The sequence below is a fragment of the Staurois parvus genome, unplaced genomic scaffold, assembly GCF_062004578.1.
Source record: "Staurois parvus isolate SC_StPar_1 unplaced genomic scaffold, SC_StPar_1.0 ptg000839l, whole genome shotgun sequence".
In the NCBI taxonomy this organism is placed as follows: domain Eukaryota; kingdom Metazoa; phylum Chordata; class Amphibia; order Anura; family Ranidae; genus Staurois; species Staurois parvus.
This window is the reverse complement of record NW_028318635.1, coordinates 3,193,509-3,219,962: the sequence shown is the minus strand read 5'-3', so window position 1 is coordinate 3,219,962 and position 26,454 is coordinate 3,193,509. Positions and strand designations below refer to the sequence as shown.

Sequence of the window (26,454 nt, the reverse complement as noted above, 5' to 3'; positions counted from 1 at the left end):
CTCCCTTTAGTGTGGGTATCCGGCTGTGACAGGTCCCAGAAGACGCCGGACCATTCACAAAGCTCAGCGCTTCTCGCGCATGCGCAGTTGGCACCCGGTTGTCAACAGCCGGGTTCCTACACTAAAGCTGCCGGCGCGGAAAGACTGTACAGCGCTGGACCGAGGAACAGGTAAGGTCCTGCTGCAGAGAAGAGCTGAGCGGCCAGCCCGGTATTCTGACACGGTGCCGGCGGAGGAAATACCGGGCCGGCCTCTCCATATTCGCTCCATAAGACGCACTGACATTTTCCCCCCCTTTTTGGGGGGAAAAAGTGCGTCTTATGGAGCGAAAAATACGGTAATATGAGGTCAAACCTAAAAACACTCAATTTGGCAGGACCTTACACAACATAGTTGTTGGGTAAATAGAAAGGAAATTGAATAGGAAAATTGTATAATGTATGGCCAGCCTTACCACACTCGTGCAAAGCACAGATTTACTTTAATTGCATACAGGTGGCTGTATGTTTACACTGGTTTCGCCCTCCGAAAAGCAATCTGAGGGCATTTGACAGGCAATGAGGAAGTGTTATATGTTATCCCTAAGAACCCGCACCATTCGAAGTGGTCGCTGAACGTGACAGATAGTTTTTGCCATGGCATGTGTATATCTCTGTCCGCTATCTATGCAGGGTAAGTTCAACTTTTTATTAAAAATAATAAATGCACATATTTCTGCAGAAAAAATGCATTTATTATTTTTACCTGCAGGAGCCTGGAGAGCATTGCACCCATGATCATTGGATTGGGGGTGCAGTGTCAAGCTTCTGCAGATAAGGCCTGCAGCTTTCCACCCATACCTTCATACGGGCTGTTAGTTTGAAAGTTGCAGTGCTTGTGAATGAACTATAAGGGCACTCATCAGCCCCCTCGCAGTTCATTCAGAACTACAAGCTGTCTGCTGCGGTGACTGACGGTGCTTTTAATTCAATCATTAATTTACAGGAAACTGTGAATGAATGATGTAATCATATGTGCAGAGCCCCAAACGGCCATTCTGATTTTGAATTGTGACCGTGGATGTGGGGAGAAGATTCCCCCTCCCCCCCAACTGCTGTCACACTGAGGGTGGGATTGGTGGGGGAGATGGTGGGAGCTGGAGCGTAACATGTTCCACCATAAATATGAGTGGATGATGTAACATGTTCCTGAAGGTGAAATGATCTTTAAAGGGGGAACGGTTGGGATGGGGAGGGGGTTTTAAAAACATATCACAACTGCATGTTTTTACTACCCCCAACTGCAAGTGTAAATGAGGTCGAAAGGGTATTGGTTGCATGAGAGCTTATGTAGGGATTTTGCAGAAAAGGAGCTAAATACATGTGGTCTATTCATCATTAAGATGCAGCAATGCATGTTAGATGCCTTAGTGCATGGAGGTGCCAATAATTTTTAATGTCGCTCTAACTCACTAAAATCACATGCCTGTATTGCAGCACATGGTAATGCACTACTGTGCATTGTGGTGCGCTGTGTTGGAAAAATATTTTCTAATTAACTGTTCTTTTCAGCAGTGAATCAAAATGCGGAATTTGGGAGCCTTTTTCTCTATATTGTTAATATAGTTCTGTATTTTTAATCACCACCACCCCTCTTTTTCATTTGATTGCACAGCTAAATATTGTAAAGTATTCACCACTCTTTCTGTTAATGTGCTGTCACCATCTTAATTTGTGTTGTAACAGTAATGTCTAACGCCCTTTCTTTGTTTTAATTACAGGCAACTTGGATAAAAATTGTGTTTCAGAATCTGTAACTAAGAGATCTAGATTAAAATCTGAGCATTCACATATTGAATATCTCTGGAAAGCAGTGGAGGACTTGTTCTGTGTATGCTACGGTAATGTATGTTCTGTTTTAGCAATGTCTCTGAATACTCCAAATTAACAGCTCTACACAAAATGTTATTTCAAATGTCAGTGCTCCATTCATTGTAAAAGAAACACCAGTGCTTTTGCTATGGTAGGTCACTTGCAGTGTTAAAGTGTATTTCAGAGCAGAATAAAAAAACGCCTCCTCGCAGGTGATTGGCCGCCTGTGTGCCTTTCCTGAGCTACAGTTCTGGCACCCAATCATCGGTGAGGAGGCAGAGCCAAGTGGCAAATACGCCCCTGCCGGTGTAGCGGCAAGAATGCTTGATCGCCACTGAAACTGTGACATGCGCAGATGCATCAGGGACACATCTTCATGGGGGAACTGATCTTGCCGCTACACCGGCGGGCCGGATAAGTGTCCTCGGCAGGCCACAGTTTGAGGACCCCTGCACTACATTGTGTTTCAATTATTTCTAGCCTACTACTATTAATCTGAATGAGCTTGAAGTTTACAAACTTATTTTATGAATGATCCCACACATGTCCTTCCTTGGATGCAGCAACACTCATTCACTATGTCCTGTGAATATGTACTGCTTGTGTCACACATTTCACAGAGCCTGCTTACAGAACTACAGCTGTGCTGAGAGGAGGAGTACTGTGGGTTGTGTTGTCCTTAAAATTTGAAATTATTCCAAAGCAATGAGCAGAGGAGAAGCTGCAAGTCATGCTGGGAATCCAGGCAGTTGTGGAAAGAGATGGCAAGCAGACAGGCAGCACTCACAATATAAAAATACTTTTAAGTAAGCTTGGAATGTCAGAAATAACTATTACAGGCATATTTTGGTTTACGAACACCATGGTTAACGTAATTTTTGGTTTACGAATGAAAATCCATTGAAAATAATGGCTCGGTTTACAAATTATTTTCGCAATATGAACGGAATAATTGGTTTTCAATACAGTTAGTATTTTTTTTTCTCTAATTGTGTCCCTGTACAGTACTATGCCTTTTAACGTGCACTTTATAAAGAGTTTTGAACAGATAAGACTTTTTTTTACTTTTTTCTGACCTCCAGAACGCATTAATTGGTTTCCAGTGAATTTAAGAATTAAATTTTAATCCTGTCCCTGTACAGTACTTATGCCTTTAAAGTGCACTTTATAAAGAGTTTTGAACAGATAAGACTTTTTTTTTTTTTTTTACTTTATTCTGACCTCCGGAATGGATTAATTGGTTTTCAATGCATTCCTATAGGGAACTGCATTTCGGTTTACAAATTTTTCGCAATACGAAAAGTCCCACAGAACGAATTAAATTAGTAAACCAAGGTACGCCTGTATTGCTATTAGAATGTTGAACTTCTGAAATAAAAATGTTTTCTGTGATTGTAGATCTACTCTTTAAATATTTTAATAAATGTGTCCACTGAGTGGTAATAGATTTCATCTAATATCTAATTCTTTTTTACAAATTTTAAATGGTTGATTTTTGAAATGTATAAATATATATTTTCAATTAGGTAAAGCTTTAGGAACATCCGCTCCAGTGCCTATCCCTTATGACTTGTTAACTAGAGACCCCACTGCTGTTACAGTCTGTGGACTCCCAGAAGAAATATCAGTCAATGAGCCATCCATGTATGATATTCAGACAATACATCAGATCTTGGATAACAAATCCAACATATATTTTAATATTAGAAGGTGAGGCATCTACATTTGAATTTCCATATGCGTTTTTAATGGTATCAGTTTGGTTTATTGCTGTTTGAATCTAAGGATTCACCTTTTCAAGAACGTATACCTATACACTTTAAAGCATTTACGGTTATCACAGGACTGCGATTTGAGCTCTGTAGTCACTTGCAGCAGTAAGGCTTCCCACCTGTTAGCTAGGTGTCTCATCACACAGCGGAAGCAAAAGCGTCTTACATCATTTCTGCTTTCAAAGTGAAACACATTTTATCACTTTCACAACTGTAAATCATGTAGTGTTTCCATATTTTTTTTTCCGTCTAACCCCTGTGTGTGTGCTCGCACATAGTCATTTTAGAACACCCTATCTTCATGTAGTTTAGCTAACATTTAGGGTGCCTTGTGGAATCATTAGAATTTTAGCCCCTTTTTGTGGATGCTTCTGCCATAGATAAGTATTGTGAAGCAGGAAAAAAAAACACCTGTAATTATAGTGTAGTGATGATGTTTGCTTTACTTGCATGCTGAAAATCAGTGGTATATCTTCTATGCGTGCTATATGTTCAGGTGTAAGAAGTAAGTGTTGCTGAGATCAGAGGTTAGTAGTAGGTGACACTGAATTCAGATGTCAGTAGTAAGTGGTTCACTCATAAGTGATGCAGGGATCAAGGGTCACTTGTAAGTGATACAGGGGTCAGGAGTAGGTGACGCAGGGATCAATAGTAAGTAACTTATTGGTGACCCAACATCTAATGTTCCCTATTCAACACTAATTCTATTATATGTAAATCAATTCAGACTTTATTTAACCATGCCTTTTTAAGCCACACCCAATATTCAGGGCAGTTAGAAACATACCCACATTCTGCCGCTGTGCACACCACATTTTCCTATTTACTCGCCAGAGGGCCCAACTTCTAATCTTGCTCCCAGGCCCACTGGTTTCAGACAAGAATAATGTCAATTTCAAGGGTAGCCTGTGCTGTATTTATTGTTGATAACTGTCATTTTAAGTTCTACATTTTAAATCATTTGTTACGTAAAGCTTTGATTACTTTTTTATGTTTATTTTTTTTATTATTTTTCTTATCAGGCCCTTTCCCTATGGGAATAACTCAAGTAAGTAGCTTTTACTTTCATTCTTGTGTGGTGGGGTTTTTTTTTTTTTGCTGCCTTTTCTGCTTATTTTTATAGTTGGTGTTTATTTAAAAAGCGTTCGTTGGGATGTAGAAGTCTTAATAGTGCAAATCACTGGTGGTTTTGACACAGTTTGTGTTATGAACTTAATTATGTATGCTTCTTTTGTAATTTTGTTGTAGACGATGACCTTGCAGGTGAAACCCAAACCTCTGCCTCGGAAAGGTATTGACTTGCTTTCAGTGGGTGTTTTATGTAGCATGTGCATAATTTAAAGAAAAAAATCTTCCATGAAATTAAGGATATAGTTAGTAACAGCTCTAAATGTGGTTTCTAACTGTGAATTTGCACAGAGAAGCACTGGCTACAACTTTTTTTTTTTTGGCAAATAATCACAGAACATATTTGAGGGCCACCTTTTAGTGCTATACATACTTAATATGAAAGTACATGCGCTCATATCTTTGCACTCTGTTTTCTACTCCTATCAAAATTAAGAATGTACCGATATCTGTATAGGTGCCAATACCGAGTATTTTCACGAGCCATTAGAATACAATAATCACTGTTGGTGGTTATAGCCGCTGGCATTGATCGAACAAAAATAATTTGACATGCCAGTTGTACTGAAGTAGTTAGAGTACAACCTGCCTGTCCATAGATGGATCATAATTTGGCCAGTTCCTGCTGAATTAGTTGAATTTCAATCTGTCAATGGCCAGTTTAAGACAATTGGATACTCCCTGGATCAACAGTCTATGGTGTTATCACTTAAATAGTAATAGCCAATTTTCTGTGCATTTAGAAACACATTAATTTTTTTTTTAAATATTCTACTTAGCTGGCTAGACTAGTTCATATAGATCAATGCACATTTTTAATGTAAAGAAGTCTTTCCATGTGCAGAGTAAACCTCTTTTCTTGCAGATGCAAAGAATGCCCCCTTACTATTTGCAGTGACCTTGAAGTTAGCAACCACGTTCACTATGTGGCCAGTTTTTGTATTTATACATGGTGATCTTTCCTCTTTTTAAATGCCTCTTTTCAAGGAAGAATACACTAGTTTAGTTGATCCTTTCATTATAGCTCTGATCCTCCATGTCCAATTGCCCTTCTTTGCATATCTTCAGTTCCTAACATCCTTTTTTTTTATGAACTAGTGCCCAAAACTGAACTGCACATTTGAGCTGAGGTATTACTAAAGATTTGTGCTATTGAAAGATTGTCTCTCACTGGAGTTTATACCATTTTTAATACGAGTATGTTCTAGAAACTGCAGCTTGGCATTCCATAATTCTATGAGCTGCCAGTACACCCAGATTCTTCTCCATCATTACTCCTTCTGGTGTACTCCCCCCTAGGATGCATGAAATGATGCAACTCTGTATTGATGTAGTGAATGCTGAAGTTAAGCTTTGCAAGTTTAAAATCTATAGTCAGACTGGTTTGAGATGATCGAAAGGCAACAGTAACTCAAATAACCACTCATTACAACCATGGTATTTAGAATACGTCGAACCCTGAAACAGATGGGCTACAGCAGCACAATATCACACCAGGGGCCACTCCTGTCAACTAAGAACAGGAAACAGACTACAATTCACACAGGCTCACCAAAATTGGAAAATAGAAGACTGGATAAATGTTGCTTGGTCTGATGAGTCTCCATTTCAGCTGTGACATTCAAATGATAGGGTCAGAATTTGGTGTAAACAACATGAAGCATGGATCCATCCTGCCTTGTATCAACGGTTCAGGCTGGTGGTGGTGTAATGGTGTGGGGGATATTTTCTTGGCAGACTTCGGGCCCCTTTAATACCAATTGAGCGTCGTTTAAATGCCAAGGCCTACAAGAGTATTGTTGCTGACCATGTCCATCCCTTTATGACTACAGTGTATCCATCTTCTGATGGCTATTTCCAGCAGCATAATGCACCATGTCACAAAGCTCAAATCATCTCAAACTGCTTTCTTGAACATGACGAGTTCACTGTGCTCCAATGGCCTCCACAGTAATCAGATCTCAATCCAATAGAGCACCTTTGGGATTTGGTGGAACAGGAGATTCACATCATGGTGTGTGTGTATATGTATGTGTACATGTGTGTATATATATATATATATATATATATATACACACACACATATATAATTAGTATGTGTGTGTGAAAAAGTATTTGCCCCCATCCTTTTATTTCGCATATTTGTCACACTTAAATGATTCAGATCATCAAGCAAATTTTATAAGTAATTTCTGCCCCCGTCCCTTGCTACATCATGCATGAACTGTAATTAACCATATTTTTTGGAAGGCTTAAGTTAAATTTCAATTGCCACACCCAGGCCTAATCACTGCCAGGCCTTTTGAATGAAGAAATTGCTTAAATAGAAGCTGTCTGACAAAGTGAAGCATGCTAAAATCTCAAAAAGCAACACATTCCGCGATCTAAAGAAATTTAAGAATAGAAGGGAAATGAAGAATTTGACCTGTATCAGCCTGGAATGGGTTACAAAGCCATTTCTAAGGCTTTGGAACTCTAGAAAACCATGGTGAGAGCCATTATCCACAAATGGAGAAAATTTGGAACAGTGGTGAACCTTCAAAAGAGTGCCAAGCATATCAAAATTTCTTCAAGAGCACAACAACTCATCCAGGAGGTCATAAAAGAACCCAATACAACATCTAAAGAACTTCAGGCCTCTCAGGTCAGTGTTCATGATTCAACAATTAAGAAACAGACTTGGCAACAAAATGGCATCCATGGGAGAGTTCCAAGGTGAAAGCCCCTGCTGACCATAAAGAACACAAAGGCTCATCTCACATTTGCCCAAAAACATCTGGATTATCCCCAAGACTTTTGGGCAAATATTCTGTGTAGTTTTTGGAAGATGTGCGTCCCATTACATCTGGCGTAAAACTAACACAGCATTTCATAAAAGGAACATCATACCAACAGTCAAACTGTGTGGAGGTAGTGTGATGATCTGCTGCTGCTTCAGGATCTGGACAACTTGCCATAATTGATGTAGTCGTGAATTCAGTGCTCTACCAGAAAACCCTGAAGGAGAATATCCGCCCATCAGTTTGTGACCACAAGCTCAAGTGCACTTGGGTTATGCAGCAGGACAATGATCCGAAACACACCAGCAAGTCCATCTTTGAATGGCTCAAAAAAAAAACTAAATTAGGGTTTTGCTGTGGCCTAATCAAGGTCCAGACTTATCTCAGATTGAGATGCTGTGGCATGACCTTTAAACATGTTATTCATCCATCGAAAATCCTCCAGTGTGGCTGGGGTGGGCCACAATTCCTCCACAGCGATGTGAAAGACTCATTTCCAATTATCAAAAATGCTTGATTGCAGTTTTTACCGCCAAGGGTAGCACAGTCAGTTGTTAGGTTTAGGGACAATCACTTTTTGACCTAGGGCTAAGCAGGTTTGGACAGCTTTTTTTCCCTTTAAACACTTGCCTTCCAGAGGATTTACCCCCTTCCTGACCAGGCCATTTTTTGCAATACGGCCCTGCATTACTTTAACTGACAATTGTGCGGTCATGCACCCAAATTAAATTATGTCCTTTTTTTTTTCCCCCACAAATTCTTTCGGTGGTATTTTGATCACCTCTGCGTGTTTATTTTTTGCGTTATAAACAAAAAAAGACCGATAATTTGAAAAAACAAAACAAAACATATTTTTGACATCTGCTATAAACCATATCCATTAAAAAAATCTAATTTCGTCATAAATTTAGACTAAAATGTATATTTTTTAATACTAGTAATGGCGGCGATCAGCGACTTATAGCATGACTGCGGCGGGCATTCCGACAATTGGGGGGACTGACTGTCGCTGACATCTCCAGTGACACTAATACAGTGATCAGTGCTAATAAAAAGCACTGACCCAGTACTAATGACACTGAGTAGGAAGGGGGTTTACATGGGGCGATCGAAGGGTTAACTGTGTGCTGTGTGTGTTTTTACTGCATAGCAGAGCAATACAAAGCAGCGTGCTGGAGCTGAAGGGAGAGATCTGTATTGTTTACAAACAGACCTCTCCTCTGGCATTGTTCTTCGGCGATCACCAGGTGCCACCAGTGATGAATCTCTGGCCGGGACCCAGTGATCGACAGCTGAAGCTGCCAGTGGCGACGCAGATAGGGCATGTGCTCCTCCTACCCTGAAATACAAAACCGTGTGTGTGTTTTTTATTTTTATATATAATAGGGTGGTCGGGAAACAGTTAATAAATTAAATCATCATTTTAAAAACTGCATTTTGTGTTTAATCAGGTTATCTTTGTGTAATAATAAAATTTGTTTAATCACTTGCCCTCCTGAGGATTTACCCCCCTTCTTGACCAGGCCAGTTAAGGTAACAGTGCTGCGTTACTTTAACTGACAATTGCATGGTTTTGCAACGCTGCATCCAAATTAAATTTACGTCCTTTTTGTTTTTTTTTCCCATGAGTTGAGCTTTCTTTCGGTGGCATTTGATCACTTGTGAGGTTTTTATTTTTTGCGCTATAAAAAAAAGCGACAATTTTGAGAAGAAAAACAATATTTTTTACTTTGTTTTGCTATTAAACATGTAAAGTAAAAAAATTTTAAAAATCAAATTTAATCATAAATTTAGGCCAAAATGTATTCTGCTACGTCTTTGCTAAAAAACAAAAATCCCAATACATGTAAATTAATTGGTTTACATTAAAGTTATAGTGTTTACAAATGGCAGCAGATACTGGATTTTTTTTTTTTCTAGTAATGGCAGCAATCAGTGACTTATAGCGGGACTGCAGCGGGCATTCTGACACTGATAGGAACTGACTTGGTGTCACTGACATCCCCAGTGACACCAATACAGTGATCAGGGCTAAAAAAAAAAAGCACTGGGCAGGAAGGGGTTAACATGAGGGGCAATCAGGTTTAATTGTGTGCAGGGAGTGTTTTACATAAGGGGTGGTGTGTGTGTGCTTCATTGTAAGCCATCCAGAGCAGTGTGCCCAAGCTGACAAGGAGAAGGACTGTTAGTAAACAAAGCAGTCCTCCTCCCTGTCAGAGATGCTCGGTAATCACCAGCTGGGACCCGGTGACTGACAGCTGCGGCCTCGAATGGCGGCGCGGGTAGGGCGTGCGCAGGCCCCCTACCCGGAAACACAATATTACGTGTATATACGTGATTTTGCACACCCCTGCCGCCCTGTAGCAGTATATCTGTGGTGTGACAAATATGCAAAACAAAAATTGTGTGTGTTCTTGTCCCAGAGACACCGCAGAAAGTAAGAGGGCTATTCACACTCATACAGTTGTCGTCACCAGAACAGGGTTGCCTGTTTTGATGATTTACCAATACCTCCCTTTCTTTGACAACTAAAAAACTGACATGAAAAACTGAGAGGTCCTCTGTATTCCCAAGGCATTGGTTGGCATTTTGTCTATTTAACATTAATTTTTAGTAATCTTTCATAAATAAATATACCAGTAGAGTTGATGTACTAGTAATAATATGGTGGCAAAGAGACATGTATATAGAATGGATTCTGAATATTTTTTTCTCTGTTATTACAGTTCTTACCCTGTTCAGGTGAAAACTGAGCCGAGCGATGACTCTGGTATGTCACAGAAGGATTACAGCTGTTTACCAGCTTATACTAGTAATTTTTACAGCAGGGGTCTGCAGATTTTTAATAAAGGACAAGTTTACGGTCTATCACACTCGTACCATTTGGGGGCCAGACTGGGGTCTGTAACACATAAAAAAAAAAAAAGTGCCCCAGTATTGATGTTTAGCAGAATAAAAATAAAATGGCATTAATAGGAGTAAAATCCCCCTAAATCACTGGTCAGTGGGAGTTAAAAAAATCCCTCTTGAGAGTACAAATGAGTCAGTAGTCAGAAGAGCTTGCTCTTGCTTCATGGTCAGTGGGGGGTAAGCAATGTTTCAGTGTTAGTGGTAAAAAAAAGAGTAAAAAATATATATGCATCAATGGAATTGTGTGTTAGTGTTAGTGGACAGATTGGTGCCCTTGGTCTCTCTGCTCAACAGTGCCTGTTAAGCTAAATTTAGACATGCGGTTGGGGGAGAGGGGGTGAGGTGATAAAAATGCTCAGTTGAACTGCCTCAACTGACCCCCCTTAAGATACAATGGTAACAGACAGGGGTGTTTACATGCCCTTGTCGCAAACATGTTGAATGTGACCCATTCAAGAAAATGAGAAAGCTCTGAAAACTCCTTGTGGCACACTTGTTGGCAAAAATAGGGTTAAAACAGGTGGTGAGGAGGCTTCACATTGCCTATCAATCACCTCTGAAAGGTGATCTAAACCTGGATTGCTCTTAAGAGGACTAGCGGGTTTAGACACACATCTAAATTCAGTCCCTATATTGCCAGGCACTAGAACACTGTCTTGGGTGCTGGCACTCTATACACAGTGGTTCCCTTCATTCTAGATTGCAATGATAAAATCCTGCATTTGGGGCCTTCTCCTTGCAGTGGGCACTGCTGTAAAGTGACTGTAAGTCAGTAGAAATGTTTGTCGTACAGTAGGGGGCAAGGAAGCTCCTTTTTACAACTAGGAGAAGCCTGTAACTTGCTTTAGTTCTGCTAGCTTCTCCTTTTTGTTTTATTTTAAATTGCCAAAGTACATATCTCTGCAGATGTGATCATTTAGTTTGCTATGCCATATCAATACATGATTATGAAAGCATGATGAATCATCATTGTTTATAATGTAACCATATGCCGATTATTTTATAATATTAGGCATTCGCTATCTAGGGCAGTCTTTTATATTTGCCACTAGTTCACATCAACTTCTACTGTTTTTATATAAAATGGCAACGAAAAAAATTACTTTATATCTCTGAACACTTGCTAATGGTAACTGCCCCCAAAAATGCAGCTTGTAAACGTACAATAATACATACCAGTCCTAATACCAGTGAAAGGAATGTTCATTCTTGCTACAGCTGGAGTCTCCGTATCTGACTTTTCCAGGTGTGTTGGATGCTGGAGTCTCCCCTCTGCATGCTTTAGTTCCACCATTTAGCTCTGAACGGAAGCTGTGGTGACGAAATGGCTCATGGGGGGGACTGCTGTGCTTAGAGAGGAAATGGATATCCTTGGAAGTGTTTGATGCTGAAAATCCTACTGGTGGTTGTAGCTCTGCAAGAGATTAAAGATTCCATTTACCGATACCTAGAGTATAAAGTAATTCTTATTGTATATATTCTTGTGGATGAAACACCATTTAAAGCAAGTGTTTTATAATGTAACCCTGTAAATGATATGTTTGCCCCTGGAAATAACCAAAGTATTACATTTCAATAACTTTAGCTATGGATTTTTATCATTTCCCCTAATACTGTCATGTATACGAACTCTCTTAGATGTTTCTAAGCATTTATCTGTCTTTGTATTTCCTCTGTTTATCATTACAAAAAAATAAGTGAATATTTTTATTATATGTAATCACAGATAATGCATTTGAATTAACCACAGTCATAATAAAAGAAGAGTCCAATGATCGAGATTACTATCAGTTCTGTTATCAAGGTAATAAATATGTATGTGCAGAAAAAAGGTCTATAATGTCTAGCAATGTGTACTCACAGAGGTGACTCGGAGTGTAATGCAGGCCATAGACGGGTCGATTATAGCCGAATTTTCATCCGCACGTCGGCCGTTTTTCGCGGATCTCCTCATTTATTTTTATCGTTCATACTGGAAAATCCGTGAAAAACGGCCGTGCAAGTGTTGGCAACGGGGCCGACAGATATTTCGTTTATGGGCCGAAAATTCGGCCGATAAACGGCCCGTCTATGGCCTGCCTAACCCGTATTTGTACAGCACATACAGGATTATATAGTCTAGAAAAAGTATGAAAGACATTGGGGGAGATTTACTAAAGCTGGAGCACTCGGAATCTGGTGCAGCTGTGCATGGTAGCCAATGAGTTTCTAACTTAAGCTTGTTCAATTAAGCTTTGACAATAAAACCTGGAAGTTGATTGGTTTCTCTGCAGATTTGCATGAGATTTTGCACCATGCAGTTTTTGTAAATAACATCCATTGTATAACTGTGTTTTGGTTCACCTAACATTGGGCACTCTTTGATTTTTTAGTACTAGTACCCATTATTGTGCAGGAATACAGGTATTACAAATTATTCAAACAAATGGATTGTATATGGTGCACGAGGATCCACAAGGCAGATAATGTTTTTCCTTAAAAAAACAGACAAAAATATTTATTTATTGAGAACCTAAACAAAAATTGTACACCAATATTAGGTTATCCAAGGGGAAACGTTCTGTATTTCATGGATAACCTGCTTCTTCAGGAGAGCAAATTATAAATCATACATTCTTTACCCATAATGATAAAGGAAATTCATGTATTTATATTGCTACAATATACCGAGCTATTATGTTCAGACGGTTTGTACAGTGTAACTTTATTACCATTATGGTTGTATAATGTATAACTTATAATTTTATGTTCAGTTTGTAGAGGTACAAGTGGGTTATCTGAAACGCATAGAGAAATACAGAAATTCTCTACTTAGATACCTGGTGTTGATCTGTGATATTGCTTACGTATTATTGAGGATAGCATGTCTACTATTTCTACCAAGCATTTGGGTTTCCAAGGAGATTGAGCTGTATGAGGGAATGAGTCACTTCCTGTCAGTAAGCAAAGTCATACAGGAATATTTTTAATCTGTAAAAGGTTTTTATTAGGTTTTCAATGAATAATAGTTTTTGTATGTTTTTTTTTTTTTTAAATATATTTACTGCCTTGTGTATCTTCTTGCGCCATATAAAGCTCATTCGTCTAAATAATTTGTAATATACCAAATCATAGGACGCGGTGCTTTCTTTACACATCCACCTCCTTGTTCCTTATCTGCAGGAATATCTTCTATGCAATCTCCTATATGTTATATAAACTTACTAAAGGAAGAACCTTCTGGTGTACACTTACCACTTGTTGAGAACCTGTGTAGTGTTGTAGCAGAATAATATGCAGTATATACAATATAGTGGAGCCGTTTTGGGGGGGAAAAAAGCAGTTTAGCTTGTACAATTGAGCAATGTAGAAGATATCATGTATAGCACAATATATGTAACTGAACATTTGTGAAGTATATAATGAACAGCTGGATTCTATGGAATATGGAACATACAGCAGAGTTTATGGAGTGGGGCAGTGTAAAATATATAGTTTACTGTGCACTGTAAACAGACAAAACGCGTTGAATATATTCAGTACGATATATATAGAGTAAACCAGAGTAAAGTGAAGTATATCATGTTCAGTAAAGGTTTATATAGTCAAGCTAAGATATTACATAGTGTGTGAGGTACATTACAGAGGGGAGCTGTGTGGGGAATATTAATGTATAGCACAGTGGGGAGCATCTATAGCACTGTTTGAAATCTCTAATATACAGGGCCCTGTGTAAAGCTTAGCATTGTGCTGTATGAAGTGTACAGCTCAAGGTATGTAGCCAAGTGGCATGAAGAATATAATGTACAACACAGTGTATGCAGCCTAGCAACGTGTACTATATCATGTATAGGCCACATCTGAAGCTGAACAGTGTGGAGAAAATAAAGAATCGTTAAGTATTACTGTACATTAAATGTGAAAAGGTTGGACCATTTTGGTCTAAAATTACAAATTTCATTTCCCATCACTTTGATATAACCAATATTTGTTGCTCACAATTATCTTTAGGGTATCTTTAAGGATCTAGAAATCAATCTCAAATAATGTATTAAAAAATACATTATTTGAGATTTCTTCTATATTACAGTGCCTTGAAACAGTATTCATACCACTTGAAATTTTTCACATTTTGTCATGTTACAACCAAAAATGTAAAAGTATTTTATTGGGATTTTATGTGATAGACCAACACAAAGTGGCAATTAATTGTGAAGTGGATGGAAAATGATAAATGGTTTTCAAAATTTTTTACAAATAAATATTTGAAAAGTGTGGTGTGCATTTGTATTCAGCCCCCTTTTACTCTGATACCCCTAACTAAAATCTTGTGGAGCCAATTACCTTAATGAGTCACCTAAATTAGTAAATAGAGTCCACCTTTGTGTAATTCAATCTCTGTATAAATACAGCTGTTCTGTGAAGCCCTCAGAGGTTTGTTAGAGAACATTAGTGAACAAACAGCATCATGAAGGCCAAGGAACACACCAGACAGGTCAGGGATAAAGTTGTGAAGAAGTTTAAAGCAGGGTTAGGTTATATAAAATTAAAATATCCCAAGCTTTGAACATTTCACAGAGCACTGTTCAATCCATCATCCTAAAATGGAAAGAGTATGAAACAACTACAAACCTACCAATACATGGCCATCCACCTAAACTGACAGGTCAGGCAAGGAGAGCATTAATCAGAGACGCAGCCAAGAGGCCCATGGTAAATTTGGAGGAGCTGCAGAGATCCACAGGCAAGTTATGAGAATCTGTCCACAGGACAACGATTAGTCGTGTACGCCACAAATCTGGCCTTTATGGAAGAGTGGCAAAAAGAAAGCCATTGCTGAAAGAAAGCCATAAGAAGTCCTGTTTGCAGTTTCCAAGAAGCCTTGTGGGGGCATGGCAAATGTGGAAAAAGGTGCTCTGCTCAGTTGAGACCAAAATTGAACTGTGGCCTAAAAGCAAAACGCTATGTGTGGCAGATAACTAACACTGCACATCACCCTGAACACACCATCCCCACCATGAAACATGGTGGTGGCAGCATCATGTTGTGGGGATGCTTTTTTTCTGCAGGGAAAGGGAAGCTGGTCAGAGTTGATGGGAAGATGGATGGAGCCAAATACAGGGCAATCTTAGAAGAAAACGTGTTAGATTCTACAAAAGACTTGAGACTGGGACGGAGGTTCACCTTCCAGCAGGACGACAACCTGAAACATCCAGCCAGAGCTAAAATGGAATGCTTTAGAGAAAAGCATATTCATGTGTTAGAATGGCCCAGTCAAAGTCCAGACCTAAATCCAATTGAGAATCTGTGGCAAGACTTGAAAATTGCTGTTCAGACACTCTCTCCATCCAATCTGACAGAGCTTGAGCTATTTTGCAAACAAAGAATAGAACAAAAATGTCACTCTCTGCAGCTGTAATTGCAGACCCCGAGTCAATACAAAGTATTGACTCGGGGTCAGCCCAAAGCATACAAATGCACACCACATTTTTCAGATATTTATTTGTAAAAAAAAATTGAAAATCATTTATCATTTTCCTTCTCCTTCTACTTCACAATTATGAGCCACTTTGTGTTGGTCTATCACATAAAATCCCAATAAAGTTTTTCTGGTTGATGACAAAATGTGGAAAATTTGAAGGGGTATGAATACTTTTTCAAGGCACTGTAGCTTGGGAAAACAGTGGCACTCTAATGTCCATTGACTCCCTCTACCCTAACTTTTAGAAGTCTACTACTCTTAGATTGACCTATGTTTTCAGTCGTCGTCCATTAAAATTTGGAAAAAACTACATTGGGGTTCTTGGAATCTTTGAACAATTTATACCCCTAATTCAAATCTGATGTAACACCTGAAAAAGCACAATATATGTATATAAATAAGATACTATAGTTTTATTTTATCCAGTAAAATGACATTGCACAGCAAGTGCTTCTTTGTATATTTTTTTATCAGGTCATATTGTTGTGCAGGTTATGATGTATAGTGTCATATGTGCTAAATATGCTGATAGCTATACCTGGACACTGCTGTGACTTTGCATGTAATTATTGCTCTATATGTATTATTGTACATGAATCTTTGAATAAAGTCAAGTTTTAAAAAAAAAATGTTACAGGAGGGAAGGTTTTACAACTACAGTGGAAGATCCCAAAACCCCCATCCTCAGGAGCCTCTACCTCCCAAAACATAGAGCATCTAACCACTCTACCCAGGATTCAACTTTTAAAAGTCATCCTTAGCTTTCATATGCATACCTTGGGCCACAAAGCCCTCTTTCCAAAAAAAAAAAAAAAGCCCCCTCACTCCTAAGAGTGGGAGAACATCTGTCACAGTTTGCCTGTCTCTGGGTCCCAGACCTTTTGGGTTCAGTCTGTGGTTGCAAAGTCTAAAAAAGATGTTACCTATCCATGAACAAAAATCTTACTGTCCTTATAGTTGTTCCTCCATTTTTAAGTATTCTGCATACAGAAAATTTAAGACGCTCCTAAATGCTCATTTTGCTCAAAATTTAGCTTTACAACCAGCTATCACTGCAATTTCTGCTTATCAAACTGAATCTAATTGGACTAGGGACTTAGAACAATAAATAGGATCCTATCTTCCAGGAATGAACCCTGGTCAAGCATTTACCATCACTGCCCTCCACCCTACTTTTGTGTGTTGATGCCCTAGAACGATTCTGACACAGTTTTTCATATCTGTACATATGCACAGAATTTTATGGCATAAAGCCAGTGAAGCTGAATCTACCTGTAAAAGATGCCTAACTTGTGTGCTCTTTGAAAAAGGACACCTCTTTAATGGTGTGATTGACCAGTTCCTAAGAATATCACAAGTGGAAAGGTCCTTCTTCCACAACAGAGGCTACAAAACCCCCCAGTTCAGGGGATTCTACCCCCCCCCAAAAAAACAAACAAAAAAAAACGGGGAGCAACCCATCACTCTCCTCAGGTTTCATCTTCCAAGCTAAAATTCAGCCCTTCCTTTTGGCACTATTTGGAACACAAAGCCCTCCAAGCCTACCCCCAAAGGCTCCTTTTACAATGAAGAGGAGCCCTGAATCTTAAAAGTAGGGGTCATCTGTTACAGTTTCGAACGACCTAAATCTATGGGTGCAAGCAGTGGTTTCAAAGGAGTACAAAATAAGAGTTTCAGATTCTACTGTATCTCCTCTTTTTTGTTTTCTTTTAAACTAGCCAATATTTGCCCTAGTCAGATTTGCAGACTGGCTTGATCAATCTCTTGTAACATGGAGTGGTTGTCCTTGTCCCTCTGGAGGATTTGTTTAAAGAATTCTGTTCAAACCGCTTCATGGTACCAAAACCCAATTCATCCTATCCTGGACCAAAAATCCCTAAACCAGTACCTTCATGTTCCAAAGCTTTGCAAGGAATCTCCAAGGTTGGTTATTTTTTATATGAGACAAGGGGAATACCTGTCATCATTAGACATTCAAGATGCCTACTTATATACCCACCTCATCAGCACTTCCTGCATTTCTCGGGTAGAGGCACCCTTCCAATTTGTCAAATTGCAGCTTGCCCTATTCTCTGCATCCAGTGTATTTACAAGGTTGCTTGAAACCCTATGTATTGCTAGAGCGTGTGATTGGCACAGGGCCAAGCACTATCCAGACAGGATCAGAGGTTATGCAGCCTCCTAGGACAATAAGGGGAGAATGAAAACTCCTCCTACCAGCTTTAACCAGTGATCAGCTGGACACTGATAAAGTTACAAGACTGCTATATACTGCTGATGAGAAAACATATATAGCAGTTTATATTTACTAGAATAATTGCATTTCCATGTTCTGTGTACTGTTGAAGACTGGACATAGTGAACTCAGGGTCCTGGGTTTAGTAACACTTTAAGGCCTTTACTGGCTAGTCATGCAGTGGGGTACCTTGATGCATGCGATGGAGCATTGTCTTGCATAAATATCATGGTCTTCTTGAAAGATGCAGACTTTTTCTTGTACCACTGCTTGATGAAAGTGTCTTCTAAAAACTGGGAGTAGGTTTGGGAGTTGATTTTGAGTCCAGCTTCAACACGAAAAGGTCTAACTAACTAGGTCATCTTTATTAATAACAGCCCATAGCAGTACCCCACCTCCACCTTGTTGGCGATTGAGTCAAAGTTGAGCTCTGTGCCCATTACTGATCCAGCCATGGACCCATCCATCTGGTCCTTCAAGAGTCACTCTCATCTCATCAGTCCATAAAACCTTTGAAAAATCTGTCTTTAGATATTTCTTGGCCCTGTCTTGATGTTTCAACTTATGTGTCTTGTTCAGTGGTGATCGGGTTTCAGCCTTCCTTACCTTGGCCATGTCTCAGAGAACTGAACACCTTATACTGCTGGGAACTCCAGGAAGGTTGCAGTTCTGGAATATGACAGCACTGGAGGATAATGGGTTCTTGATAGCTTCACGTTTGATTCTTCTCAAATCTTTGGCAATTTGTGTCTTTTTTTTTTTTTTCTTGACACGTTTCTTGTGACCCCCGATGACTATTTGCAACAAAATGTTTGATGGTTCTGTGATCACACCCCAATATCTTCAAGAGTGCTGCTTCCCCCTTAAAACTTTTTACAATTTTTGACTTTTCAGAGTTCGTTAAATTTTTTGCCCATTTTGCATGAGGAAAAGAAGCTGCCTAATATTTATGCACACCTTGATATAGGCAGCAGTCATTTAAATGGCGGACCGCGGTCCAAACACGGACCGAGCGACGCTCCTGTCCAGACCGTCAGCCTGCCAGTCTAAAATGCCAGATCCCTGCTGCTCAGCAGTCATTGGTTGCTAGGTCCGCGTGTGTCTCGGCAACCAATGACATCGTGTGTGCTCCCCGCCCCCTGCTGCTCGCTATCACTTCCAATGCCTTGTCCCTGCAAACTATAGTAATGGGCATGCTGATGGGCATTATATGTTAAGGGGGCACTCTGGTGGGCCCATATTGTGGAAAGGGGCACTTTGATGGCCACACACGGTGTAAAGGGGCACGCTGATGGGGAAATATGATGGAAAGGGGCACTTTGATGGATACAACTGATGTAAATGGGGCACTCTGAGGAAAATTAATATGATGGAGACACCTGATGTAAGGGGGCACTCTGATGGGAATACCTGGTGTAAGGTGGCACTCTGATGGGGACACCTGAAGAAAAGGAGCATTCTGATGGCAACACCTAATATAAGGGGGGGCACTCTGATGGGAACATCCTATGTAAGGAGGCACTGTGATTGGGAAACCTTATAAAATGGGGCACTCTGATGGGGACAAATGATGTAAGGGGTATACTGACTGGTGGCACCAGATGTTAGGGGGTGCTCTGACAGGAATACCTGATGTAAAGTAGCACTCTGATGGGAACACCTGATATAAGTTGGTACAAATTGTACATTTCTAAATTTTTGATAGAAATACAGTGACTACAAACTTGAGATTTGGACCTCGGCCAGAAAATTTTTTTTAGTTACCTGACCTCCTTGAATTTTAATTCAATACCCCTGGTATAGGGTGTTGATCACCCTTGGGCCACACTCGCCCTCATTACACAAATACACATCACCTAATATGCTTAAATCCAATAAGCATTCAAGTTTATACAGCTTGGCGTTGGACAATATACATGAAAAATAATGATTTGGGCAAAATACTCATTTGTCTAATAATTGTGCACATAGTAAAGCACCTAAATCTAATCCTTAAAGCTGAACTTCAGGATTTAAAAAAAAAAAATCATTTAAATGTGTATTTAACGCTGAAGCGTATTCCATAAACACAACCATAGGGCCCTTTGCTAAGGCAGCACATTCATTTTGAACAAGCTGGCAGCATGCTTTAACATGCAAAAAATGTTTAAACACTGTGCACCACAATGCAGAGATGGTTTACATCAGTGTGTTGCTCTGCATTCCAACATAGGTGCATTGTGCTCCACCACCTAGGTGTATTGGAGTGGCATTCAAAATAAATGACGCTGCAAAGCTGTATGTCTAACGTGTTGTGGTAACGTGGAAAAATTTGCCTAGGGCTATAGCTTACCTATTGTTATGAATGGATTTTTTTTGCAGAAAAAGTTGCATGGTGCCTGGCAGGGCCTTACAGTGATGATGTCCAGAATGGGAAGAGAAGACAAGTCATGAGTTTGTGGAATTAAGTAGAGGACACGTTACTTAAGAGTGATTAATGGTTAATGGACACTAATTGTATTGTAGGGTTTAGTTACAATTTATGCGCTCCCTTTTTTTTTTTTTTTTCGTGCTGCTTTCCTAAAAAGGGAAAGAACCTCATTACGTTTTTAGTTTTGTCCATTCAGTTCAGCAGGATTGATGTGTTGCATACAGGTACATAGAAGTGTCAGTTCACATACATGTGGATTGGATGTGGTTTGAACCACATTCAATGTGCATAACATGTGAAATAACATTGCTAACTATGGTGCCTGTTCACATATGTCCGGTGCACTGGTGGTGCGGATTCAGTGCAGTTTTGAAATAGTCATGTATGATTTCTGAGTGAGTCAGCTCTTAGAGGGAAAGTTGACCATGAAAAACAAGCTGAAATGAAACCTAACTATTTAAAAGTTCTGGTAAACTTTAAAATACCTGCTGAAATCAATTTTAATGAATCAGTGAAAATGCTCCAGGCAGATGTTACCTGTACCTTTTTTTTTTTTTTTTAATTGCAGTAATTAGATAATTACGCCTAATTTCTATTGTTTTTTTTATTATGCTAAGGTCATGGTTTTGGTGAGGATTCCAACGAAGCAGCAGATATGGAACATAGTGAAGGTATTGCTTTCTAACAGCCTAATTATATAAAAAAATATTCTCAACAAGAATATAGGAAAATAATAATGCTGGGGTTGTTTTTTTTTTTTTTTTTTTTTTTTTTTTTACTAAATGATTTTTTTAAACTAAACTTTTTGAAAAATAAACTTTTTTTTCTAGCAGTACTCCTAATTGCTTTGCCCCCAAAATGCAACAGGCTGAAGATCAGGGCTGACATTAGTTATATAGGACAAAATCCTATTCTGGTCCCTTGACCAGGTCCCCAGTGAAAAAAAAAAAAGAAATATTGGCAGTTCCTTGTCTGCTTTTCTGCAGCTTGAGTACACAGGCTGCACTTGTTATAATCTGCATGTGACTACACATAACTCGCATATTTAATTGGTACATTTGTTATGTTGTATTGATAGTATTAGCAGTTTGCTAAATGTTATCACTTGTTGCTGGTATTTACCTTTTTTATTGTCCTTTCCTGTCTTCAGGTGATGACTATGGACCACCTCATAAGAAGCAGAGGAGTGCTGGAACAACATCAGCCAATCACCAATGCAAGAGAAAAGCCAAAGAGTTCAACTTTGGTAATTTTTTGTGAATTACAGCAAATTAAACCCCTGTAATGTCAAATGTCTATTTAATTTCTTGACACTCGGATTATTGAATTTGTGGCTTCCCTTCCCTTTTTATTCACCATGGTTAGATTTTTTTTTTTTTTTTTTTTTTTTTTTTCAATTTGCATTTACTGGTTTCAGTGTTTTTTGTTTGCTCCTTCAGAAAAATGGAATGCCAGAATTAATGAATTGAGGAAACAAGTGGAAGAATTGTTTGAGAAAAAATATGGTATGTTGTAATTTTTTTCTTTCATTGGCAAAATCTATAGATCTGTACTTTAAATACTGACACAGATAAATGTGTCATGGCACTTAAATTACCTGACGTGGTTTTCTGAAATCATGCCTTTTAATTCAGTAAGCTGGAGTTACATCTTGTAAACTTTGTTTTTGTAGACCGCAGATAGCCAAATGACGGCTACACTGCGGCCGGCCAGTTCTGGGAGGGCGTCATATGACGTCCTCCCAGAACGGGCTCCCCTGCGCGCCCCCGACGATCCTATGGACACAGCTGACTCCGTGATCACGTGATGTGGTAAAAGGCCAATCACAGCGGCCTTTTACCACATGATCAGCCGTGTCCAATGACACGCTGATCACTGGGAAATGCAATTGCCGGTTCTCGGCTGCACTTTCCTCCCTCTGTTCGATATGAATCCCCACTGTTTATTATTGGCCACATTAGATTGTTTATCTCCAAGATATTGTTCTCTAGGTGCACTTAAGCACCTCTTCAACAATGCTTTGTGGAGATTCTTTCTCATATCCCTTTTCCACAATTCTTTCTGTAATTTTAGCTTGGATTGGGCCAAAAAAATCACTATCACGGTGACAATTCCTTCTAACTCTCATTATTGTGTAAAAAGGTTGTTTGATCCGGTCTTCTCTGATCCTTCTTTTCTACTGTCCGCAATCCATCTGCTGATAGACCAGAGCCTCGGGGAAGGGGGGGGGGGGTTGCACATGCTCAGTTTGGTGTGTATTGCTAGAGAGGTGTTTTTTTTTTTCTTGGGAGAGTGCATGTAATCATCGCAGGGCCAATCAGCACTGTCCAGACAGAGGGTCAGGGGTCCTGCAATCTCATTAGACAATCAGGGGAGAATGAAAACTCCTCCCACAAGCTTTAACCAGCACTCAGCTGGACACTGATAGAAGTCACAAGACAGCTCTAACTGCTGATGAGAAAAGGTATTTAGCAGTTTATATTTAGTAAAATAATTGCATTTCATGTTCTGTATACTGTTGGAGACTAGATATAGTGAATACAGGGTCCTGGGTTTAGTAACACTTTAAAGTGATAGTACTCATTCTATCCCTAAACAGTCCAAACCATGTAGTATTAACCAAATAAATATTTAATTAATGTACAATTCAGGATCTGTTTTTGTACTGATAGACTATTTTATGTGTTTTTTGTTAAAAGCTGAAGCCTTAAATGCAAGTGGTCCAATAGCCGTTCCATATCACCTTTTCCAGTCTTATTCAGAAGATTTGTATGTTGAAGGACTGCCAGAAGGCATCCCATTTAGGAGGCCATCAACATATGGAATTCCACGCCTCGAAAGGATACTGCTGGCGCGGGAAAGAATCCGTTATGTCATCAAAAAGTATGTATTAAATTTATTTATTTTTTTTTATAATTTTAAATCTGCTTCCTAAAAGAAATGTACAAGTGTTTTTACAACACCTGCAGCAAAAGATATCAGCTTATTATGTAAATAATGTGTTTTCAGAAAACTTTTTCTATGATAAAATGTACAGTATATGTACATGGGGACATACATATTTGTTCAATACAATTGCAGGATCAACTTTCTGCAGTGCTACACAATGACTATGCTGTATGGGCCACTGATAGAAAACAATGCACTCCCCATCTGGCAGGTCGACAAATGTGTAACAAAATATTACAAAAGACCTCCTGCGCTTATATGGAATCCTAGCCTCAGAGAAAGCTGCTGGCATTAAACTTATACCCAAAGTAAGCGAATAAACAATTAAATAAACAGTGCAGCGCTAATAAATATTACATAAAAATATCCAGTGAATGAAATACATAAACTCAATATATACCCCCTCAAAATATATATGATTAAAATGGTAGTGTCATGCGTGTAATCCCTCATCGGGAATATACAGTGCAATAAGTGACAAATATACTCATAAAACAATATAGTTTCTAACAACGTACAGTGCTCAAAGTAAGTGAACCAATATTCAAAAAAGGTCTATTATAGTGGCAAAAACAGCCACTTGAGTACCAGCTGTAGTACCGCTTTATTAACAGGCCATTTTTCAGATTCCAGTGCTTTGGTATTTTGACAGTTACCCAGTCGTGCAAGACTGTACCCTAAATAAATGTTATTTTTTTGAGACCGATAAAGCTTTCTAGTGGTGGTATTAATTAATTAAATATTGGGTTTTTATTATTACACACTAAATGTGATTCACACACCAAACAAATAAGTAAAACTAGTTCAACACTCTCAAAAAAGAAATATTCTATAAACCATGCTAAATACCTTATGTTCAGCCTGAAATACTGTATATTGGTGACAATGGATTAAAAAAACTATGCATGAATATATCAGCAACCTTGTAAAAAATTATATATTGGAAGGTTGGGGTGACCATCAGGGGGTAGTAGGTCAAACCCCAATAGGTAACAAAGTACCACGTCCCTATATAGAATATTGGAAGGAAGAATATGGAAATGGACTTTCTAGGCACATGAAAGGAATAAAATCAATGTTCCTTTATTGACATCACATCATCTCTAAAATGTATCTTGTATGATATCATTGCACAATTAGCCCACAGCTAATATCCCATGACCCACCAACCACATAGAATGATTGCAAAAGATGGTAGCAATATTGATAGTACCAACAAAAGTAATCCTTCAAAGAGGTAGGGGATATTCAAGCTCTGCCGGCTGCGCCTGACATGTTTCACAACATGTTTCACAACTGTTGCTTCCTCAGAGGCTAGCAATTTATCTAGGGAGGATAAATATACTTAGACAATATATAGAAACACATAAAAGATTACAAAACACCATGGTATGTTAAATGGTAGTATTCACTTCCAAAATTTAACCAGTATGCACTGGGCAATGATAAACTTCCCTGGTTCCAAAGGCTGGTCCCCTCAGGCCACCCACAAGGAGAGCAACCTTCAGAGGTCAGGTATGAGGGAGCAAAACCCAGGTTAGGGCGAGCGAAGGGCCTATGGGGCTCCTCAGACACAGTTTTCCACGTGTTGAATGACAAGGCTACAGATAAAAATGTCAGGCGCAGCCTGCACAGCTTGAATATCCTCTACCTCTTTGAAGGATTGCTTTGTTGGTACTATCTATAGTGCTACCATCTTTTGCAATCATTCTATGTGGTTGGTGGGTCATGGCATATTAACTGTGGGCTAATTGTGCAATGATATCATACAAGATACATTTTAGAGATGATGTGATGTCAATAAAAGAACATTGATTTTATTCCTTTCATGTACTGAGTTTCTGTGCTTAGAAAGTCCATTTCCATATTCTTCCTTCCAATAACCTTGTAAAAAAAACTGTGAAAAGCATCACAAAAAGCCAAATAAACAATATCCCCCAGTCATCACACGCAGTGATATATGTATACATACATACATACATACATACATACAGGTGAAACTCGAAAAATTAGAATATCGTGTAAAAGTTCATGTATTTCAGTAATGCAACTTAAAAGGTGAAACTAATATATGTTATAGACTCATTACATGCAGAGCAAGATAGTCCAAGCCGTGATTTGTCATAATTGTGATGATTATGGCTTACAGCTCATGAAAACCCCAAATCCACAATCTCAGAACATTAGAATATTACATGCAATCAATAAAACAAGGATTGTACATAGAACAATATCGCACCTCTGAAAAGTATAAGCATGCATATGTACTCTGTACTTGGTCTGGGCCCCTTTTGCAGCAATTACTGCCTCAATGCGGCGTGGCATAGAAGCTATCAGCCTGTGGCACTGCTGAGGTGTTATGGAAAACAAGGATGCTTCAATAGCGGCCTTCAGCTCTTTTGATTGTTTGCTCTCTTGTCTCTCGGCAATGCCCCAGATTCTCTATGGGGTTCAGGTCAGGTGAGTTTGCTGGCCAATCAAGCACAGTAATCCCACGGTCATTGAACCAGGTTTTGGTGCTTTTGGCAGTGTGGGCAGGTGCCACGTCCTGCTGGAAATGAAGTCGGCATCCCCATAAAGCTTGTCTGCGGAAGGAAGCATGAAGTGCTCTAAAATCTCCTGGTAGACGGCTGCGTTGACTGGACTTAATGAAGCACAGTGGACCAACACCAGCAGATGACATGGCTCCCCAAATCAACACAGACTGTGGAAACGTCACACTGGACTTCAAGCATCTTGCAGTGTGTGCCTCTCCATTCTTCCTCCATACTCTGGGTCCTTAGTTTCAAAATGAGATGCAAAAGTTGCTCTCATCAGAAAAGAGGACTTTGGACCACTGGGCAACAGACCAGGTCTATTTTTCTTTAGCCCAGGTAAGACGCTTCTGACGTTGTTTATTGACAAGAGGAATATGACATTTGAAGCCCATGTCCAGAATCTGTCTGTGTGTGGTGGCTC

General features: G+C 39.2%; 1 protein-coding gene across 3 annotated transcripts in view; it reads left to right on the top strand.

Moving 5' to 3' along the window:
* GTF2I (general transcription factor IIi) overlaps window positions 1-26,454 on the top strand; it is a 90,560-nt gene that overhangs the window by 17,981 nt on the left and 46,125 nt on the right. For 2 of the 3 annotated variants that reach the window (XM_089655390.1, XM_089655389.1), the window contains exons 4-13: window positions 1,760-1,879; window positions 3,377-3,560; window positions 4,645-4,670; window positions 4,871-4,913; window positions 10,257-10,300; window positions 12,167-12,244; window positions 21,165-21,218; window positions 21,698-21,793; window positions 21,987-22,052; window positions 23,247-23,430. In XM_089655390.1, the coding sequence (XP_089511516.1) occupies window positions 1,760-1,879; window positions 3,377-3,560; window positions 4,645-4,670; window positions 4,871-4,913; window positions 10,257-10,300; window positions 12,167-12,244; window positions 21,165-21,218; window positions 21,698-21,793; window positions 21,987-22,052; window positions 23,247-23,430 (895 nt within the window). The remainder of the gene's footprint in view (window positions 1-1,759; window positions 1,880-3,376; window positions 3,561-4,644; window positions 4,671-4,870; window positions 4,914-10,256; window positions 10,301-12,166; window positions 12,245-21,164; window positions 21,219-21,697; window positions 21,794-21,986; window positions 22,053-23,246; window positions 23,431-26,454) is intronic. The other variant, XM_089655391.1, reaches the window with a different exon arrangement.